The sequence below is a fragment of the Sander lucioperca genome, chromosome 5, assembly GCF_008315115.2.
Source record: "Sander lucioperca isolate FBNREF2018 chromosome 5, SLUC_FBN_1.2, whole genome shotgun sequence".
Taxonomy (NCBI): domain Eukaryota; kingdom Metazoa; phylum Chordata; class Actinopteri; order Perciformes; family Percidae; genus Sander; species Sander lucioperca.
The window spans coordinates 41,837,083-41,860,782 of NC_050177.1; the positions used below are offsets into that span (position 1 = coordinate 41,837,083).

At 38.4% G+C, this 23,700-nt stretch overlaps 1 protein-coding gene across 3 annotated transcripts; it reads left to right on the forward strand.

Moving 5' to 3' along the window:
• The first annotated feature begins 4,318 nt into the window (after positions 1 to 4,318).
• Positions 4,319 to 22,090, forward strand: LOC116041161 (galectin-9-like). Of its 3 annotated transcripts, none has more exons than XM_031287051.2 (9): positions 4,319 to 4,570; positions 10,747 to 10,835; positions 13,017 to 13,224; positions 14,433 to 14,552; positions 14,733 to 14,891; positions 14,928 to 14,954; positions 16,474 to 16,562; positions 18,244 to 18,400; positions 21,566 to 22,090. In XM_031287051.2, exons 1-9 carry the CDS (start codon positions 4,532 to 4,534, stop codon positions 21,710 to 21,712), a joined length of 1,035 nt encoding a protein of 344 aa, XP_031142911.1. In that variant the 5' UTR covers positions 4,319 to 4,531; the 3' UTR covers positions 21,713 to 22,090. The 3 variants fall into 3 exon arrangements, with proteins under 3 accessions (XP_031142911.1, XP_031142912.1, XP_031142910.1); XM_031287052.2 differs by having other exon boundaries at positions 14,733 to 14,881; positions 14,936 to 14,954; XM_031287050.2 differs by having other exon boundaries at positions 14,733 to 14,954.
• Positions 22,091 to 23,700: the final 1,610 nt, after the last annotated feature.

A 23,700-nucleotide genomic window follows, 5' to 3' on the forward strand; every position in this document is an offset into this window, starting at 1 on the left:
CTGCAGGGATCTAACCACCAGCCTTCCAATTGGCAGGCAACCACTCTACCACTAAGCCATAGCCATCCTGCCATCCCACAGCCGTCCAGCCATAAATTAGGGCTGGAACGAATGTCACACAGTTTTACAGTAAGAGGAAGACAAAAGAGGCCAGAAGGACTGGGCTTCAATAGCAGAAGTATTTGGTTTATCATTGTTGTGATTACCACTTCGCCTTTCTCACTTTGTCAGGATATTTGACAATGGTCATAAAAAAGGAAGGTTTTACAAATTGCAAATGCTTGTTGTTCTTTCCTTGACTCATTGACCCGGTGAATGGAAACATGCCACGATTTGTATGTGTATCCTATCTGCAGTCATGTTACTGCTCTCTGTGACCTCCTGTAAAACCAGTCAGTTCTCTCCTGGGAGGCACATGACACTTGAAACTTCTCTAATTCTCTTACTGAGGATTACTAACCTCACGTTAAGCAATGCTTTGGTGTAGACATGCTCTATTACAAGTAAAATGGCCGGTTTAGTATTATCAATGAAATATGTGCAGTTATACATTTAAACATTTTAGACAAGGCTTTTTTTTAAGTCTTTGTGGTAATTTTTGCATATTTATGCATGTTGTTGTTCTTACTTTTCTTATTACTTCCTTTTAAAGTTGGTTATATATTCAAATATAACCTGATGTTACTGTTACTTTTATCATCCCAAATGTTTTGAATACTTTTGGATAGTTTGGATCCAAAGTCCACACTAAAGTAGTTAATCTCTCAGAGTCAACAACACTCCCTGCTCCAATGATTCACTTCCTTTTCTGACATCCTGCAGTCTCCTGGCCGGAAACCTTTGGGCTAACTGACTTTAGACTTATATATCGTCACCTTCCTAAAAAAAGTCATTTTTTCAGGTTTTTCAGAAAAAAAAAAAACTGAACCAAATACGGAATATATATTTATTAATAGTTTCACTCAAAAATGTTATGACAATGGATGACTATTGACATACTAATAACAATGTCTGTCAATTATGCAACATAAGAGGAACAAATGCCTTTGTGACTTAGGCAATTTTAAATCTTCAACTCTGTCACAATCAGTGTGTTCACATGCACAGAAATCTCATCACTTACCAATTGGGGACGAGCCCTGAATCATGGAAATAACTTCAGTGATAGAGTGGTAGATTTTTGTTCTTCTTGAAGCGGCTGCCATTTTGAAAAGCTTGTAAAATTGCCTATGTCACATTGTCTTTTGACTTAGGCAAAATAAAATGGCCTAAGTCACACTCTTGACATAGGCCATTATACTAAAGGTGTAGAATTACATGACCTGTTCAACTGAGGATGTAGGGAATTTTACCATTTTTGTCAAAAGATCCACTTAGGCCATTATTTAGGAAGTTGACGATATGATGTCACACCTTTCTGTTTTCTAGCCCTGGCTCAGGTTTGTGCTGCCACAAAATTCTGTTTTCTTTCACGTCACTTTCCTGGCTTTTTAATTGAATGAAGTCCATCCAAATATGTCCTCTCATACAGCTGTACAAGCTGGACATTTTTTTGTTGTTGTTGGGGATTTTATGACATTGCGACATGCAGCAAAGGGCCGCAGATTGGATTTCCGTCTATGTAAAACACCTGACGCCTGTTTTCAAACCAACAGCCCACACAGGAAATAAATATGATACACTGTAAGAAAAACGCAACATCAGAGCCATTAACAGTATGGCTAGTTCAGAAGGTTCCTAAACTTTTTCATGTCAAGGACCCCAAACTGAAATAAATTAGACCACGGACCCCCATCTGATAGGATTTTGTCCCAGGGTCCCCCATCTGATAGGATGTTTGCTTTTAGATGTTTTCATTACAAAAAGTGTATGAAACCCATGACCAAAACAGTCATACATTCATCACACTGTAAGACATTTCATGGTAGTTTAACTTGGAAATGCAAGTTCACCTGCTGCCTTGAAAATCAAAGTTCACTCAACTTGAAGACTGCCTTTGTTTCAACTTAGAAATGAAAGTTAATGAGGTTGATGTAACTACAGTGTTCTAGTTTTGTAAAAGTTGTTCTTTTAGTTGATTTAACATTTTATTACTTGGTTTAACTTCATACTTTAAGTTAAAACAAATAATTGATTTTCTTTAATAATGCAAGAGACCTTCCTTGCCTAGTATAACAGACATACTTCACTGCATTATTACAACTCACAGCTCCAAGTTAAAACAACATAACATTAATAGCAGAGACAGCATGAGTGCAGCCAGCCCAGGGAGGGTCCTATGCAAAATAGGGGTCCCTCTAAAGCCACTAATCTTGCATCACTTCATATAAAAGAGTCACTAATGAAGTAACACACTGCAGATTAATGACTGAAGGAAACCTACTACTGCTTAATGACTAACACTACAATACTCCAGCTCTTCTCATCAAACGTAACAGTCACTTAACTTATGGTTACAAATGTAAACCAGCACAACAATGACAATTACCAGGCAACAAAACACTACATTCTAAGCAGACACGTTTAATAAATGGCATTCATAAAGTTACATTTGTATTTTGTACAAACTGCAAACTTTTCAGCAAATTTTAACACAACTCTATTTACCGCCTTGCATCATGGGAATTGACCAGCCAATGAACCAATTGCACCAGACTGCAGTACGCAGATCGGGGTTGGGCTAAATGTGGGCGGAGCTAAACGTTTGACTTTTGAAAAGTACTTTCCATTTCAATTTGAGAAGAGCGAAATGCCAAATTCACAATTCACAAGTCGTTGACAGGTACTACCTCCTTTTTTTCAACTGATAACTTAACTTATACACCCAAGTTCAATCAACACATACATATCTGACAAAAAATTTAAATAGATGACCCAATGAATAAATGCAAGTTTAACTTTCAAAAACTCATAAAGTTGAGTTCAAAATCCACAACTTGTATAAGCTCGTTCAGTTAAAAATAAGAAATAAGTGGACATAACTAAATAGGTCTGTAAAGTTTTACAGTGCAGTCATCGTGTTACTTATGGATGTAATTATAGTGATAATAAATGATTGCCCTTTTTGCTGGGGACCCCCTGGAACCCACTTAAGGACCCCACTTTGAAAACCACTGGGCTAGTTGATGACATTTCCTAGAACTGATGGGAAGACCTACCTTTAAATTAAAGTGTGAATGCAGGAAGGAACATAATGACACATGTGAGATTAAGTAAAAGGTGACAAAACTTCTACACTGAAACAGTGAGAACTGTGTTTTTCACAAAGATGGACCAACAGCAGTGTTGGAAGACGTATTCAGAGCCTTTACTTAAAAGTACTAATACCACACTGTAAAAATACTCTTTTACAAGTAAAAGTCCTGCGCTGAAATGTTACTTAAGTGAAAGTATCATCAGGAAAATTTACTTAAAGTATTAAAAGTACTCAATGCAGAAAAATCCTCCCATTTTAGAAAGTGGAAAGGATCCAAACAGTTGTGTGTTTAATGGTCTAATCATTTCAGCTGGACTTGTAGGCCCTTATATTGTTGGCTAGTTTCATTTATAATAATGTGTTTTGTGTGCAAAAATCTAAAGATACTCTGCTTGGTCATATGTGAAGCATCCGTTCACATAGGTTTAATATACAACCCGTATATTTATCTTAAAAACACTGATAGATAACCAGAATTGTAAGTCAGAATGTAAACTGGGCCACAGATGGTAAGCCCAATTACATTAACCTAAAACTAACTTAATTAAAATGCCACAGCCCATACTGTTTTTCTTTTAATTATTAGAATATAGACATTAAGAGAATAATCGTTATGCAAGTACTTTTACTTTTAATACTTAAAGTACATTTAAAATCAGGTACTTTTTACTTTTACTTAAGTAGGGTTGTCATTGTGGTACTTCTACTTTTACTAAAGTAAATATGTCTCTGGTTATTTGTACTTTTACTTAAGTACTGAGATTCAGTACTTCCTCCACCACTGAGTACAATATTTCTCTCTGATATGTAGTAGAAGTAGAAAGTGGCATGAAAAGAAAAGACTCAAGTAAAGTACAAGTACCTCGACATTTGTAGCCTACTTAGTGTAAGTACTGGAGTAAATGTACTTGGTTTTATTCCACCACTGAGCCTCCATAACCAACAGTTATCTGAAAGGCTACAGGCTATATGTAGGCTTCTACATACTTTAACAAGGCAGAGACAGGCAGCTGGATGAAGCCACAGGAAATCTTCATGAATCAAGGAAACGAAAGCGCAACCCTTCAAGCTGTTATGAAGTTGATTGACTTAACTTGGTAAGATAATGTTTAAACAAAATATAACACGTCGACCTAATAAATGCAGCCTGTGAGTAGCGTTTCTCTTGTTATCAGCTGTATTGATAGGACTGTTGTTTCTTAAACACCGCCTACTTTGCGAAATCGAAACCTATGTGGGATAAAAAAAAACGTTAGGCTACTTGTAAAAGTCTCCCATTTTGTCCGCTGCACTCTTCCTGCCGCTCAGCAAACCTGCGCAATTCAGTTTGGGACAATGGCCTTCCATCAGCAGCAGACACCTTTTTATAACCCAGTAAGTGATTCAAACTTGTCTTTATGTTCCAGGGAAACGATGTGATGATGTATGAAGGCGCTGCTCCTGCTCGGGGTTAATTTTCTCAGGTTCGTCAGCGGGTATAAGTTAGCAGTAGTATGTTGAGGACAGTTTAGGACACTGTATAAAAAAAAATGACAATGGTATTTCTCGTTGCTACCGATTTACGAGCGACAACAGCACTCCAATCTACGTTCTGGCTGTTGGCTGAGTTAGGGACCGTCTACAAATTACAGTACTCAGGCTGGTGACATATAGACTTATGGAATTCTTTCAGGAAAGAAATCACCAAAAATCATCTTTTGTAATTCTGATTACTGTAGTAGTAGCCAATGGTGGTCTGCTAGTTACTACATGTCATATTTTTGTCATATGTCACATTATAGTGAAACAGGATGGAATTAAAAGTTTAAAATATTCACCAAAAATCAACAAAGGTACATTTCCTCATTCTGATTGCTGTAGTAGTTGCCAAAGGCAGGGTGCTACGTACTACAGGTCATATTTTTGTCATATGTCACATTACAGTGAAACAGTATGCAATTAAAAGATTAAATTATTCACCAAAAATCAACAAAAGTACATTTCCTCATTCTGATTGCTGTAGTAGTTGCCAAAGGCAGGGTGCTATGTACTACAGGTCATATTTTTGTCATATGTCACATTACAGTGAAACAGTATGCAATTAAAAGATTAAAATATTCACAATTCACAATTGTCTACTAATAAATTACATTCTGTAGTAGAAGATAGAAGACTGGGAAAGAGAAAATCCGTGACGATGTAAAAGTTTTGTGGGGCAAGGTTAGAGGAAAAGTCAACGTGAAAGATTCATTATTATATTATTTATTATGTTTATTTTTATTTATCTTTTCTGCCTCTTATTTATTATTACAGTATTTTTTTTTTTTATTTAAGTGTCGCTGCCTATTATTTATTACTTTATTTATATCTTTATTTAAGTGTTGCTTATTATTATAAATATTATGTTATTTATATTTTTTATTTATGTTTTGTTAAGAAATACAAGTCTCTTAGCTATAGGCTATTCATGACAGATTTTGTTCTATGTTGTTTATTCTACAAAGTGAGATCATTTTGGGGTCATATTGCCCTATAGGGGTTGAATAACAAAAGTATAGTGAATAAGAAAATTAAGCTCCACAAAATGAAAGAGGAAAAAAATACTAATTAAGGGGATCTTATTCAACAAACAAGGAAATGAGGTAACCAAAACAGGAAAATGTCTATTCCATCAACTCCTTTTGATAAATGATCTGATAATGTCATCTGACCTGTAATAAGACATACTCTGGCAACTACATCCAAGAGAATAAGAACATGTATTTTTATTCATCACTGGGCTTTGTTTTTGTTTAAGAACCATGCCTACATCCACCCTTCTTTACTACTCTGTAATTAAAAAATGACTTGTTAACAATGCCCTTGGTGTGTTTTTTTTATAATTATTCCCGTCCTGTTACACTAAAAAATTACATTACATTAAGTAGCAGCCTAGCAACAAGCCCATTACATCAAACAGAATGTGAAAATGTCTTTTCATTGAATTTTAAACAATTAATTCCATCCTGTTTCACTGTAATGTGACATATGACAAAAATATGACCTGTAGTACGTAGCACCCTGCCTTTGGCAACTACTACAGCAATCAGAATGAGGAAATGTACTTTTGTTGATTTTTGGTGAATAATTTAATCTTTTAATTGCATACTGTTTCACTGTAATGTGACATATGACAAAAATATGACCTGTAGTACGTAGCACCCTGCCTTTGGCAACTACTACAGCAATCAGAATGAGAAAATGTACTTTTGTTGATTTTTGGTGAATATTTTAATCTTTTAATTGCATACTGTTTCACTGTAATGTGACATATGACAAAAATATGACATGTAGTACGTAGCACCCTGCCTTTGGCAACTACTACAGCAATCAGAATGAGGAAATGTACCTTTGTTGATTTTTGGTGAATATTTTAAACTTTTAATTCCATCCTGTTTCACTATAATGTGACATATGACAAAAATATGACCTGTAGTAACTAGCAGACCACCATTGGCTACTACTACAGTAATCAGAATTACAAAAGATGATTTTTGGTGATTTCTTTCCTGAAAGAATCCCATAAGTCTATATGTCACCAGCCTGAGCACTGTAATTTGTAGACGGTCCCTAACTCAGCCAACAGCCGGAACGTAGATTGAAGTGCTGTTGTCGCTCGTAAATCGGTAGCAACGAGAAATACCATTGTCATTTTTTTTATACAGTGTCCTAAACTGTCCTCAACATACTACACTCGTAATGTAGTGGAATTTTATTGAAGAAACTGAATCGGGGGTAAGTCGAAAACGAATATCCGGCGAATATCAAACCTGCTGCTAACTTATACCCACTAGGTTAGTCCCGTTAGTCGGCTGGCTGCAGGAAACTCTTGACAATCTGTTTCTTTGCTGATCGTCAAAGTTATGTCGAAAACAGTAGCCTATACCTGCCAGACCTTTTATGCATAACATCTACTCTTAAATTCGATAGATAACCTAAATAAATAAATAATAGCCTAATATTAAACTATTTCAACGTGTTTGTTTCCCAGAGTAAGCTACACTTTATTGATCATATTTTCGTATTTTGTAGTCTAAATAAAGAGTTATAGAGTGCTGCTTCCGGAATCTGCATTAACTGTCGCATCCTGCCCCGAGAGAAGGAAACCGCAGCAGCTTTAGCGTCACACAATGTGTGATTTTGGCTTCAGGTGTCATGGTGGTTAATAACGTGACGAGCCAGATGGTTTGTTCACAGACAGAACCGTAGATAAGCTGTCACATTTTACAGCCTGCCAAGTTTTTACTGGCTTGTTTGTATTTCTTTAAACCAATCCCAACCATCCTGGGCATTAAGGGTGCAAGATATATCAAAGCCCATCTACGGAAAGCCGTTCCACTCCCTATTCAGCCCCATTGTACCTACTTTGGTTGCAGTTCCACCAGAGTTCCACTGGGGGTGATCACGGTCCAGTGCAAAATGAATGGGACCCTATGGAGCTAGACGGCTAAATTTGTCTCTTTCGCCTGATTGTCGTTGAGAAATCTCAGATTTGATTGTAGTTTTTGCAAGTTCAACATGGATTATAGGTCAAAAGTTGAATGAACGAGTACTTATGCCCTTTTGATTTGTTACAGGTTGAGTCGTTGTTGCCCATAACACGCTAGCCTTCTGCTAATGAATGCTGATTGGTCAGTGAAGGACTGATTACGATCGGAGATCGCGCTTGACGGCATCCGAAGCAGAACCAGAATGCCAGAGTGAATATTTCGGCGTGGTCTTTAAAACATTAGCAAACCTCTTTCTAGCACGTGTATTGACAGGGAGAGCCTAACCTGTCAGCTGTGTTGTCGATGCCTCGAGAGAAAAAAGGAAGTGACTCAGAGCTTGCCGTAAAGCAGAATCTCTGGCCGTATATGTGTATGACGTCATTGACATTTTAAATGGCTTTTTAGAACCAAAAAGCCACTTTAAAAAAATCTAACACCCAGCAGTGTGTATTTTCTTAGCCTCCCCTTTCAAATGCAACATTCAAATTACTAGACAAAAAATTATATTCTGAGAAAAGTGGATTTTGAAGGGTATAGCTCCATAGAGTCCCATTCATTCTGCACTGGCCTGTGAGCGCCCCCTATATGGAACTCTGGTGGAACTGCAACCAGTTCAGAAGCCGGAAGTAACGAGAGAGTGGAACTTCTTCCCTTATTAGAAATTCTTTGGATATATCGACTTGATATCGTTATCGCAATATCACATTGCGCAATATTATATCGAGGGGTGCAAGATATATCGACTCAATATTGTTATCGCAATATATCGAAAGTGTCGCAATTAGTATGCACTATTTTGTTTATTTTGTGCAGCGCTGCGTCCCGTCCGTTAGCTGTGTGGCTTAGTTGTGTTTGATTTAGAGCTCGCTTGAAACGCTGATAATGATCATGTTTCATCGGCCAGTTACCGTGCCACTTGCACATGGTAGTGCACGTCAGCGCACGGGTCCATTATGTGACAAATCCTATGGAGTGTGACGTGTGCATATTTCAACAGAGTGACAGTGAAAGTGAAGAAATAGATAGAGACAACAAAACGGAACAAATCAGAGAAGAGAAAGAAAAGTTGTGTCCTGTTCTCTTTATTTATATATTTTATACAGTCCAACCAGTAAAACATGTCCTGTTCTCTTTATTTATATATTTTATACAGTCCAATCAGTAAAACATGTCCTGTTCTCTTTATTTATATATTTTATACAGTCCAACCAGTAAAACATGTCCCGTTCTCTTTATTTATATATTTTATACAGTCCAACCAGTAAAACATGTCCTGTTCTCTTTATTTATATATTTTATACAGTCCAACCAGTAAAACATGTCCTGTTCTCTTTATTTATATATTTTATACAGTCCAACCAGTAGAACATGTCCAGTTCTGTAGACATGGTCCTTATTTATATATTTTATACTGTCCAACCAGTAAAACATGTCCTGTTCTGTAGACATGGTCCTTATTTATATATTTTATACTGTACAACCAGTAAAACATGTCCTATTCTCTTTATTTATATATTTATACTGTCCAACCAGTAAAACATGTCCTGTTCTCTTTATTTATTTATTTTATACTGTCCAACCAGTAAAACGTGTCCTGTTCTCTTTATTTATATATTTTATACTGTCCAACCAGTAAAACATGTCCTGTTCTCTTTATTTATATATTTATACTGTCCAACCAGTAAAACATGTCCTGTTCTCTTTATTTATATATTTTATACTGTCCAACTAGTAAAACATGTCCTGTTCTCTTTATTTATATATTTATACTGTCCAACCAGTAAAACATGTCCTGTTCTGTAGACACATGTTGGACCAGTCCAATATGACCATCAGTTGAAATAAACCTTGTGTTGTAAGAAAACTTGTTTTATTTGTTATGAATCTATTTTGATGCATTTTCCCGTAACTTTTGTAATTTTAATTATGTTTAAAAATATCGAAATTAATATCGATATCGCAATATTCATAATCGATATCGCAATATCTCATTTTGTCAATATCGTGCAACCCTACTGGGCAGCACTAACCAAGACGCCCCAACTCAGAGTCATTACCTGTATCTGTCATGTGGGTTTCTCCACTGCTAGCAGCTGGTCCTGAGTGTATAGTTGATTCCAAGAAGTAAAAGGTAAACACAGATTATGAACGATTATTTCGCCCCATAGTCACCAAAATAAATGTTACATTTGTACACAGTAGATTAACATTTGTCAAGAGTACAACAGTAGAATCATGAAAGTAATAATGATACAACAACAGTGTAAAGTATTAGGCTAATGATACAGCACATGATAATAAAACAAAAGTATTTGAAAAATGGTTAAGAGAATAAATACAATTGTGAAGCATTTAGGAACCAGGTTGCCACATGGTCTATAAGCAGCAGTATCCTGGCCATCCATGTTCATGTCTTTAGAAGCAAGAGCATGCCACAACTGTCAACTGAATCACATTTTATTTCACTTGCGTTTTTTTTTACTATGTTTACCAAAATTCTGTGGTTGATGTTAACTTAAAGGTGCTCTAAGCGTTTTTTTCTCTCCTCACTATCCGCGAGCTGCCTGTCCCCTGAACACACTGTAAAAAGACGCAGTCTCTGTAGACAGCCCAGGCTCCACAAACGCCAACAAAAACAAACTGGCCAAACTGCCCCACCAAACATAACAAACAGTCTTCCAGTGTTCCAGCCAGTAACCAACAAGAAGGATTTGGGGGTGGGGGTTGGGGGGGGGGGTTAGTACGCGGAAGCACGGAAGGGAGGGAGAGGGGACAGGATGAGGAGGAGGGAGGGGTTAGCTAGCCTCGTTTTGTTTGAAAATACTTTGAACGTCAACAAGAAGTGCCGTCACCCAACATCGCTTAGAGCATCTTTAAACTAAGCTATGTACAGTAGGAACCATGTTTATCCATTTTATCCCAAAATCCAAAGCCTACTGTCACAAATCACAAAATTGCCTCAAGCGGCTTCATACTAGCAATAACAAGTTTGCAGTTAGAATGAAACACAGCCATTAACTTGTAAATTCCTGTCCTTTGTAGAGACTCCCCTTCACTGGATCAATCCACGGTGGTCTGCAGGAGGGGAAGTCCATCAACGTCAGTGGACGAGTCCTTCCTGGAGCTGATAGGTCAGACTGCTCTTTTCATCATTTTATCGCTCAGCTGTTAGTCCTTAGATATGGTCGCAGTAAAGTACAAAAAAACAAGGGGGGCTTTGTAATAATTTAATTTCATTGGGATTTTCTAAAGAATGTACAGTGAAGAAAATAAGTATTTGAACACCCTGCTATTTTGCAAGTTCTCCCACTTAGAAATCATGGAGGGGTCTGAAATTGTCATCGTAGGTGCATGTCCACTGTGAGAGACATAATCTAAAAAAAATAAAATCCAGAAATCACAATATATGATTTTTTTAACTATTTATTTGTATGATACAGCTGCACATATAATAAGTATTTGAACACCTGTCTATCAGCTAGAATTCTGACCTTCAAAGACCTGTTAGTCTGCCTTTAAAATGTCCACCTCCACTCCATTTATTATCCTAAATTCGATGCACCTGTTTGAGGTCGTTAGCTGCATAAAGACACCTGTCCACCCCATACAATCAGTAAGAATCCAACTACTAACATGGCCAAGACCAAAGAGCTGTCCAAAGACACTAGAGACAAAATTGTACACCTCCACAAGGCTGGAAAGGGTTACGGGGAAATTGCCAAGCAGCTTGGTGAAAAAAGGTCCACTGTTGGAGCAATCATTAGAAAATGGAAGAAGCTAAACATGACTGTCAATCTCCCTCGGACTGGGGCTCCATGCAAGATCTCACCTCGTGGGGTCTCAATGATCCTAAGAAAGGTGAGAAATCAGCCCAGAACTACACGGGAGGAGCTGATCAATGACCTGAAAAGAGCTGGGACCACCGTTTCCAAAGTTAAGACATCATGGTTTGAAATCATGCATGGCACGGAAGGTTCCCCTGCTTAAACCAGCACATGTCAAGGCCCGTCTTAAGTTTGCCAATGACCATTTGGATGATCCAGAGGAGTCATGGGAGAAAGTCATGTGGTCAGATGAGACCAAAATAGAACTTTTTGGTCATAATTCCACTAACCGTGTTTGGAGGAAGAAGAATGATGAGTACCATCCCAAGAACACCATCCCTACTGTGAAGCATGGGGGTGGTAGCATCATGCTTTGGGGGTGTTTTTCTGCACATGGGACAGGGCGACTGCACTGTATTAAGGAGAGGATGACCGGGGCCATGTATTGCGAGATTTTGGGGAACAACCTCCTTCCCTCAGTTAGAGCATTGAAGATGGGTCGAGGCTGGGTCTTCCAACATGACAATGACCCGAAGCACACAGCCAGGATAACCAAGGAGTGGCTCTGTAAGAAGCATATCAAGGTTCTGGCGTGGCCTAGCCAGTCTCCAGACCTAAACCCAATAGAGAATCTTTGGAGGGAGCTCAAACTCCGTGTTTCTCAGCGACAGCCCAGAAACCTGACTGATCTAGAGAAGATCTGTGTGGAGGAGTGGGCCAAAATCCCTCCTGCAGTGTGTGCAAACCTGGTGAAAAACTACAGGAAACATTTGACCTCTGTAATTGCAAACAAAGGCTACTGTACCAAATATTAACATTGATTTTCTCAGGTGTTCAAATACTTATTTGCAGCTGTATCATACAAATAGTTAAAAAATCATACATTGTGATTTCTGGATTTTTTTTTTTTAGATTATGTCTCTCACAGTGGACATGCACCTACGATGACAATTTCAGACCCCTCCATGATTTCTAAGTAGGAGAACTTGCAAAATAGCAGGGTGTTCAAATACTTATTTTCCTCACTGTATGTTAAGACATGTTAAAGGTATTGAGTTTCTTGTAAACTGAGTTTAGGGGAGAGTTATTTGCTTCCTCCTCCAACATTTGCAAAGCTGTTGAGAAGACATGTGAACTCATTTACTCATTTGTTATGGAGATTTTGACTGTATGCCATGGTCTTCATCACTGCATGGCGTTTGGTCGGTTGCACATGAATGTGAACAACCACATGCTTTTGCACATACATGTTCTTTCACTATTTAGACCATGAGATACAAAATAACAGGGATCCCCTCATCTTAACATTGCTCCGTAGTGCCATTAATGGTCAAAAACCATTTGGTTCTCTTCACTATTAGGGTAGCTTGCAACATAAAAAAATAAGTAACCATGTTTTGGCCATTTACACACAATTCTTATAATAAAAAAGCTTAATAGTGATAGTTTCTTGTAGACCATTAAATGAGGACTTCTGTTTTTCTCCAGGTTCCATGTGAATTTACAGTGTGGTTCCAGGACCAATGCGGACATTGCTGTCCACATTAACCCACGATATGACAGCCACCCCGGTTATGTGGTTACCAACACCTTACAGAATGGCAGTTGGGGAGCAGAAGAGAGGAACCAAAACTCGCCATTTCCTGCTGGCTCTACCTTCAGCCTCACTATCACAGTCACACGTGATTCCTACCAGGTCTGAAGGGCCAAAATTGTTGGAAATGAAAATGATCCACTAAAGCCATTTTCACATACAAACTCTGGACAGTGAATGTCCAAGGTATCGGGTCCCAACATTGTCCGTAGTTCCCCTTTCACACATGTAGCATATAACAGGAGATTGTCCGTATCAGACGCTTTCTCACTTACTGGAAATACACTGTTTGGTTTAGACAAGGGGTGGTGCCTGGTAGAGCGTGCAGCAGCCATTACATTGCATTACAGAGCCGTTTGTAATTTGGTCATAAAGTCTCTTGGCAATCCTTGAATTCGTCTGACGGTTTCGGCGTCAGCCCTTACCGGACAGAAGCTCCTGAATCTTATCATCTCTCCAGTTAGACATTTTCCTTGGCTTCTTTATGTAAATCGCCCTTCTTCTTCACCCTCGGATGTTTGTTTTCCTCCCGGTGTTGTGTGAGCGGCAATAAATGTCATCACGACGGCTCACTGTGAATTCTCAAGGGCCTTTTAGATCTACAGCGGACTGTGCTCAAGTTCAACCAGGTCAAAACACTGTTGTTGGGCGGCACAAGCCTTGGAAAAAATGGGCTTCAGAGCACAGTGGTGGCGTTGCCGCTTTTGGTTGAAAAGCCCTACACACTTTTGGCTCAATCTGAGATAACTCGGATTTTGTGCTAGGGTCCGATCTGACTGGTTTGGACATTTGCGTTCTCACAAACAGCTCCGCCAGGTAATGTCTAGATAATTACAGAATTGCATTGCTTGTGTGAAAGCGGCTTTAGTTTTGTCCGAGTACAAAATTGTAGAAATTTCATTCAGGCAGATTTCACTACATTTACAAATCCTGTGTGTTTCTCATCTGTGAGTGCACAACAGGTCATTATGAAGTACAACAATTAGAAAATATCATTCAAAGAATAATTTAAAGTAAACAAAAAACATAATAACCTCTCAAGTTTGCCTGCACTTAATCTGAGAGTTTTACAATGAGCCACAATTTCGGCCCATCAGAATTGGAGTACCGGTAGTTATTTTATGATTTGCAGTCTTCAATCCAATTGCTCATGGGATTATTTGGGGAAGCAGTCAGAGATGGTAACTAGATGGAGTACAAAACATACACTCTGTTCAGGTTGCTATTATTTATAGAAAGATTTGTGCATGCAAAAATATTTTTGTAGCTCAGAAATGAGACCCAAATAAAATTCCATATTTTCTCCCCAGCTGAATGTCAATGGCTGCCACTTTATGGAGTACAGACACCGTATCCCATTTCACCTGGTGGACACCATCTCAGTCAGCGGGAAAGTAGAAATTTCCTCCATTGCCTTCCAGAACCCTATGGTGAGGATGCTGCATTAATGCATCAAGTATGGGATTAATGGTGTTTCATTTACGTTAATGCTCTCATTACAAATAATCACAAACCTACTAAATGAATCAACATGTAGAGTACGTGAACAGCATTACAGAAAGGGTAATGAGATTAAAGTTGTTTTCTTTTGTCTTCAAATTCCTGGACAGATGGCATTCCCTGCACAGCCTGCGTTTGCTGCACAAGTAGCCTATCCCACCCAGGCTGGCTTCCCTTCTTATCCAGGGTTTCCCCCGCAACCTGGATTTCCAACTCAGCCTGGATTTCCTTCTCAGCCTGGGTTTCCATCTCAGCCTGGGTTCCCCTCGCAGCCTGGGTTCCCCTCACAGCCTGGGTTCCCCTCCCAGCCTGGATTTCCTCCAGCAATGCCTGTGAGTATCAGGCAGGGTGGAGTTACAGTTCTACGGACATTTTACAGAGCTGCTCTGGGGCAGCAAAAACCTTATTGGTTAAGTTAAAGTCGCCATGTTGGTTTCATTTGTCCAGATTTAGAGGAATCTGTGTCTGATTTCTGCCTCCATCCCATCCCTCAAGTGGAGGTGAATTGAATTTTATTTATGTGGTAGATGTTTAATCCTAAAATGTTAAGCATACCATTAATCTAGTTTGGCTTGTTAGCCAGCTAAATTCAGTTTTATGTGTCTACAGAGACATCAGCTTTGGGACACTCCTAAAGAACCCGAGGGCAGGTACACAGAACACAACATAGGGCATATGGTTTGAGTTGGCCACACTGGAAGGTGTAGTAAAAAAGCCGGCCGTCATTGAGAGGGGAGACGATGATGCTTAAATATGGGGTTACCACTTTCAGACAATCTCTGTCCCAAACGATTAATCTAGCGATTATTTTTTGATTAGTCGACTAACAACCACAAAATAAAGTCACTTTCAGGAGGAATACAAAAATAAAAACTTAAAGTAAACAAAAAGAGTAGCCTGTATTAAGCTCTTCTCCCTTTAATTTAACTTTAATTATTTGTATCTAAAGGCTGGTTAAGCACTGTAGGGAGTAGAAGTTGGAAAAAAAATGTTGTCGTTCCAGTGATTGGCAATCTGGGTGATGGCGCTGGATGTGCGGTAGCTTGTTAGATGTATTTCCACTCACATATCCAACAACTGCTGAACAACGCCGACACACTTTAACCCAAGGTAAGGAGAGACGTAGGGAGTAACAAAAAATGCTCTGACAAAAGACAAAGGAAGCTCAGAGACTAAATACATGAGGTAACAAGCATAGTAACAAGGGACGATGAACAGGTGGGACACATCAGGGCAGGGCACACAATCACAAAGGCGGGAAAACACAAGGCAGGAAATCAAACAAGACGTGACACAGGAGAAACAGACTACAAAATAAAACAGGAAACTAAAGCATGAAACATACACAAGGATGGAACTAGGAAAACAAAACACAGAACGAACACGGGTAAAACATAACCATGAACAAATAACAGGGAAACAGCAACACACAGGGAATGAATTGACAAAATAAAACAGGAAAACCCACAACTGAAAACCACAACCATGACAGTCTTGCACACAGTTGTTTACATGAAAAGTGATAGAAATAGTTTTGTCAAGTAGAGCTGCAAAGATTAAGCAAGAAAATAATCAACAGATTAATGGACAATGAAAATAATTTGCAGCCCTACTGCTGCTGCAATGCTCTCCACACATTTACACTTTGAAGCACAGTGCTTTTTTGGCCACACCCTAGTCAGTGATGTCACAGCAGGTGTGTTTCATTAGTGATTTCAGAGGCACATTGCATCACTGTCAGTTTCATCATCTTTGATCTATAAATTAATGATACTCATTGTTAATTTAACTAGAATGGATAATAAGTGTATTTGTATAATTCATTCAATTTCCCATTGGGTCTCTGTACAGGTTGTTCCATACCAGAGCAACATCAGTGGTGGACTGACATCTGGCAGGACCATCACTATTCAGGGGACTGTTAACCCCAATGCCACAAGGTCTGACTTGATTACTTATTGTTGCTGGATCTCACTTTGAAACCAACCTTGTAGAAATGAAAACACAACATCCCACTTCACATCAAGACTGAGGACTGTGTTCGTAAACTAGTGGAGTTCTTGCAGTTTTAAACTGTTTGACTATACATGTAGCCCCAGGCCACACCTTTACCTATAGGCCAAAGATGTGCAGCCATGTCTGCTAGGGGTGTGCAAAAAAATCGATTCACATTTGAATCGCGATTCAAGCTCTACCGATTCAAAATCAATTCATAAAATTCCAAAAATCGATTCAAATTTTTACTGCAATCACATGGGAAAAGTAACTACATTTACATACTGTGAATCGTTTTTTGAATCGAAAATCGATTTTGAATCGAATCAGCCTAAAAATCGATATTGAATCGAATCGTGACATTTTCTGAATCGTGCACCCCTAATGTATGCCACTCCTCCACACCTCACAGCTTACCAATTACTACCCTAGTTTCTTTACTCAACTGGACAACTTTAACCAGAGAGTTTAAGACTTTAAGGGTGTTTTCCCTCCATTTAAGGCAAACTGCAGGAGTGGAAATAAGGCTTGTGCGCCTCCAGCTCCGCAATGATTGAGATTCATAAAACTTTTTAAATCTGACAAAAAAAATTCATATGCATATTTCTGTCTTTGTCTCAACAAAAGACACTAAAGCGTATTGACAGGAAAGAGGCAGAGGAGAAAACAGTGAAAACAGCTGGAGCAGGGCACATCATTTTTGAGGGGCGTAAGGCCAAACTTAGGAGGCATGGCGTGAAATTGCTGCCCTGCCTCAGACTATATTCTTATTCACAGAACCCCAGACCACAGCAGACTTACTGTATCATGGAATACATAATGTAGATTGTCAGGATCTGGTTTACCCTTCTCGTGCCATGACTGACTGATTCTTGTTGTATGAACTCTGCTTTCTGTTCAGTGTTTCTGTGCCAGGGTTTGTTCACTTGCTGTGTGTTTCCTCATTCTAATATCTAGTTTTGCCAGTTTCCCAAATTTTACTGAAGCAGTCTGGTGATGCACTATCATTCCAGTTGCCACCCAGAGAAGGAAACTCAAACTCAAATTCCTGTCTTGGCAGATATGTAATGAAAATTAAGTTATTTTTCTATGTGTGCAGTTTATAAGACGTGTGTCAGGCCAGAGTTGGCCAATATGACAATATATACTACGAGAGGATTCAAATTTGTTAAATATTGTATTTGCCAGATATTTTGCCATACCTCCTATACTACAGTTGCTCTCCCTTTTCAACACATCTGGGTGTATCTGGCCATTGTAGGCAATGCTAATTTAAAAAGTCTCCCTCGTCTCCTCACACCCACCGTGTCTGCAAAGAAAGTGTAAATACGTGGCGGAAATTACCTAAAACGTCGTCTTCTTCGTTGCAACCATAAAATGACCTAAAACATAATTGCAATTCATTATTTATTCGGCAAATTACGTTTCCATCAGCGTTTATCACATAAGCCGTTAACCAATTAAGAGAAAATCCGATGAGATCAAACGTTTCCGTAAGGCGTTTTTCATTTGATATTACTTTATTTGCATAAAAACGTCTGGATGGAAACATGGCTTGTAAGAGCATTGATGCCGAGGCCTAGTGTCATGTTGTACTCCCTCTCTCTCCTCTGTGTTTCCTCTCAGGTTCACTGTGAATCTGAGCTATTTATCTGGCATTGCTCTGCATTATAACCCACGTTTTGACGAGAACACTGTGGTTCGGAACACCAAGCAGGGGGACCAGTGGGGCGCAGAGGAGCGCGGCGGCGGGATGCCCTTCCATCGGGGGAAACCTTTCACGGTAACACTGCAAACACTTCACTGATTGCACACACTGACCAGGTGGAGGGCGAACGTCACTGGTGATTGGCCCACATTTACTACTCAGGGTTTCCGCGGGGTCTTAAAAAGTCTAAAAAAGTCTAAAATTTAAAAATCTAAATTCTAGGCCTTAGAAAGTCTTAAATTCGCTGAAGTATTGTGTTCTAGGTCTTACAATTTTTTAACAGGTCTTAATTTCCCTACGTCAATGCAACGCTACCTCTAATGCTCACTGAAATGCTCCCACAGCGCTTTAGAATGTTTTTTTTTAATTCCGTGGTATTGTAGTTCTTTCTGTTGCTAGTCCAAATATAATTTGCTGTATTAGGACTACAAATGAGACCAACATGCAACTTATATTGCAGCCAATCCAGACACCAGTCCGATAATGCCAGTGAGCAAATTGGGGAATTATTGACAATGTTTCTGGATTCGGACATCTGTCTTTTTTTTTGGGTTGTTGTGAGGATCTTAAATTTCATTCATAATGGTCTTAAAAAGTCTTCAATTTGACATGGTGAAACCTATAGAGACCCTGGTCTGAAAGTGTATATATCTTTCCGCTGCAGGCATCTCTTTCGACAGCATCTCAGCTAAAAAGATGATACTATATATTTTACAAAATTAAAAAATTGCACTTGCATGTGGCTCTTCGTAGTTTGGCTTTTTTGAAGCTAATGTACTTATACTCGATTCCTGCTGTTTGGGGTTTGTACCTTCATGGTTGAATGCAGTTATTGGAGGACACTTTGGATAAAAGCATCAGCTAAATGACATGTAATGTAATGTTTTGTTCCTCTGCTGGACTAAATGTCAGTGTGATGCGCTAAAGTGAGGGAATCACACGGAGACATTATGCTGGTCAACACATACAGACATCATCTGACTGATTTAGGTAACCTTTCACATTCAAAACAAATGAATGAGTCTCCGGCTCTCGTGGGTTTACAGCAGGTCCAGTCCAGTTTGAAGGAATTGCAATCATGTCCTCAATAAGGAGGCCTATGTGTTTAAAGGACAAATCTTCTTTTGTGCTTTCGTTTAGTTGACAGCATTATTTAACAGATATTCCTAGCATGTATTTTGGGTGGGAATCACCAGAGGCCTCACGATACAATATCATCACGGTACTTATGTCGCGATACTTATGTTGCGATACAATAGCATCACGATGCTCATGTCACAATACGATATCATCACGATACTTATGTCACGATACGATATCATCACAATACTTATGCCACGATACGATATCATCACGATACTTATGCCACGATACGATATCATCACGGTACTTATGTCACGATACAATATCATCACGATGCTTATGTCACGATGCAATATCATCACGATACTTATGTCACGATATGATAGCATCACGATGCTCATGTCACGATACAATATCATCACGCTACTTATGTCACAATACAATATCATCACGATACTTATGTCACGATACGATATCAGGATACTTATGTCGCGATATGCTATCATCACGATACTTATGTCACGATACGATAGCATCACGATGCTCATGTCACGATACAATACCATCACGATACTTATGTCGCGATATGCTATCATCACGATACTTATGTCACGATACGATATCAGGATACTTATGTCGCGATATGCTATCATCACGATACTTATGTCACGATACAATATCACGATACTTATGTCACGATATGATATCGCGATACTTATGTCACGATACAATATCATCACGATGCTCATGTCACGATACTTATGTCGCGATGCGATGTCACGATACTTATGTCACGATACAATATCACGATACTTGTGTCGTGATACGATATCAGGATACTTATGTCGTGATATGATATCACGATACTTATGTCACGGTACGATATCACGATACTTATGTCGCGGTACTTATGCCACAATACGATATCATCACGATGCTTATGTCACCATACGATAGCATCATGATGCTCATGTCACGATACAATATCATCACGATACTTATGTCACAATACAATATTATTGCGATTTTAAACATATTGCAATATTCTGCGATATATTGCAATTTGTTACCTTTTTTCCAACTTCAAATTTTTCCCAATTTCAAATGATGTCTCCAAAAGGAAACTTTGTCAAAATATGTTTTATCTAAAAAGATACACTTCTCTGTTTGTTCATCTCACTCCAATTTTATTGCTGCAAAATGGGATTGTCAAGCAGACAAATTGACCAACACATACATAATAATAGATCAATACTTGGCGTCTGTGTATCGATACAGTATTGCCACGGAAAATATTGCGATACTATGCTGTATCAATTTTTTCCCCCACCCCTAGCATATATATATATATATATATATATATATATATATATATATATATCTTGCATCAATATTCCAAGTTTCAGTAGGAGAGATTCATTTCTTTTCTGGCCCACTGCTTCCCAGACTTGAGCCAAACACCCTATATATTCTTTGCAAATGTTGCACTCAACCCATTCAGCCTTTTTTCTTATGCAACAGTTACTTTGTATGTATATATATATTTTTTTCTGTATTTATTGTTTATTTTATATTAATGTTTAATATGTTTGTTTGTTTGTTTATGTATGCACCTTTCACCCAGGCAAATTCCACCTAAGTCTACTTATTGTGGCAATAAAACCTTTTCTGATTGTGATTCTGACATGTCTTAACCGTTGTGTTGTCTTCCCGTTGTTAATGCAACTTGTTGTTATCCTGGTTTAAATGGAAAATGAAAAGTTGAAACTAAGTATTATTTTGACAAATAGTTACAATTGAGTGGAAAATCACAGACTGTCAAATTTCAGTCAGGATACTGTTTTTTGTTTTTTATCAAATGCTATAAAATGTTTATAAAACATCCAAAATTCAATGAAAGTGGTGAACTGATCCTTAATTGTACTGTTTTTGTTATTTTTAGGGAATTTGCTTGAAAGAAACCCAAATTTCTGAAACTTTTAAAATGGGTCAAATTTGACCCAAGGACAACAGGAGGGTTAAAACCCTGATGTGTGGGACATTGGTACTCCTAGTGGTAGTATTAAAAAAGACACTGTGGCGAGTTTATTAGTTTGACTTTTATCAGGGACGCTCTTTCAAAGATGTGATTGTAAAATGCTCTTTTTTTTCTTTCAGCTGACTATCTGTTGTGAGAAACAAGCCTTCAGGATCGTGGCCAATGGGATGCAGCAGCACACCTATAAGCATCGTTTCACTCACTTCCAACACATCACCACTCTGGAGATCACTGGAGACATCAGTCTGACCTCTGTGATGGTGTAGAGACCCAGCACCACTGGCTGCTCTGGATTATTTTACACACAATAGGGTTTCCCTGATTAAAAAAAATGCTTGCATTTATTAATGAATCCATGCTAATTGATTACTTAAGGCATTTACTGGATATTGATTATTTACCTCCTGTGTATTCATGCTACAAATAATTTTTTTTATATTATTATTTGCTATACATATTCTGAAAACATTGTTTTTTAAAGGAAAAAATCCACCAAGAATTACCAGGTCCAGTCAGTTCATGAACTGAGTTAATTCTGGTTGAATTCAGAAGTGTGACCATAGACATTCTGTATAATGAAGTCTCTAAAAATGAATACTGTGATCATTGATGTTTGTGAAACATTAAAAGTAAAATGTAGTGTGGTGTGTTTTGTGTAATGAATTCTTACCTGCTGGAACATGACTAAATAAAATGAACATTTCAACTATATTTTCCTTTATTTCTAGATTTTTATCTGTCACTTTAGGTGGTCAGCAAATTCACCGCAGCCTGTAAGAATGCAGTCTACCTTGCTACTGAGGCACAGCGGGCTTTGGTAGCATGCTAACATTCGCTCCCTAGTACTTGAGGCTGATGGTAATGTCAATATTCTTGCAGGTATTTTTTGACTCTCCACCATAAAATATTTCGGGTCAAACACTTAAATGTTTTGCATTCTGGTGAATTTTTATGCAATTTATGGTGCACACGTCTTTATTTATGTAAAGGAAATTATTCATTATTATTCAAAACTTTCCGCTTGTTCAAAACATCATGTTCCGAGATGTTTTTCTTTTTAGGAATCATGTACCTCTCAACAAGAAATCTGTTAAAGAACGAGACCTCGTTAAAGCCAAAAGCTTCAAAGTTTAAATCTTTATTTCTCACTGCCTGTTGTGTTCTTTAACCCCCCCGAAAAGTAAGACACAGGTAGACACAGTTCTAGTTTTCTTTACAAAGCCCCCTGAATGGTTATTTTTAACCTTTTTTTGGGAAGTGGGTTGTCTTTCATATTTTATTAGGGGGGACAAATCTACCTCTTCTAAATATTGGGGTGGGAGGGATATCCCCCCCAAAATCTATGCCTATGCCAAATACCAAATGCTATGGCAAGCCATCTAATAGCTCAGGCATTCTGCTCAAAGCCACACATGTCCATCTCATGGTGGTGCTAGAGGGAAAGTCAGGGGGGTCACCAGAGTCATTAGGGTACAATATCTGAGAAACAAAATTGTGTGCCAACCCATCTGGTAGAAGCTGAGTTATTGAAAAGCATAAGTACATACTGGTAAAATATTGACCTGCTGGTGGAGCTGCAGGAGGGGGGATTACTAAAGTTAGTAGGATTTATCCTCTGGGGACCACGAATATCTGCACAGTCCATCTTAATCCATCCAGTAGTTGTTGAGACGTTTCTGTTTGGACTAAAGTGATGGACGGATGGACAGTGTTTGTTGTGTCAACTCTCTTTCAGAGGAATTTGAGCTGCAGTCTATTTCTGAACATATGGCTACTGTACTCAGACCAAAAATCTCGAGTAACTAAGATTTTTGTTTATGTCAAGGACCCCTAAACTGAAACTAATTAGGCGACAGACCCCCATCTGACAAGATTTTGTCCCAAGGTCCCCCATCTGATAGGATTTTTGCTTTTAGATGTTTTATTACAGAAAGAGTATGAAACCCATGACCAAACTAGGCATGCATTTTGTCATTGTTTACTTATGGATGGAATTATAGAGAAAATAATGATTCCCTTTTTATTATATTTATACCCCAATTTGGGAACCACTGGCTTGGATATTTTGGTCGAAAACTCCTTTCTGTTTTTGTGTGGGATACGAATGAGAAATTTGGGAAACTGTATGTTTGAGAATAGTCTGTATTACTTCTTTTTTTTTTTTATTTACGGTAATGTCATTAAATAATGTTTCAAAATGAAGTGATCGACACATTATCAATTCGACATACGTTCTACATACAGTATATTTTAA

What these genes read in the sequence shown, in the direction of transcription:
- LOC116041161 (XM_031287050.2), top strand. Translation starts at nt 4,532, where the DNA reads ATGGCCTTCCATCAGCAGCAGACACCTTTTTATAACCCA. An exon ending in TCACACGTGATTCCTACCAG is followed by an intron (nt 13,225 to 14,432) that starts GTCTGAAGGGCC and finishes TTTTCTCCCCAG; the next exon opens with CTGAATGTCAATGGCTGCCA. An exon ending in ATCGGGGGAAACCTTTCACG is followed by an intron (nt 18,401 to 21,565) that starts GTAACACTGCAA and finishes TTTTTCTTTCAG; the next exon opens with CTGACTATCTGTTGTGAGAA.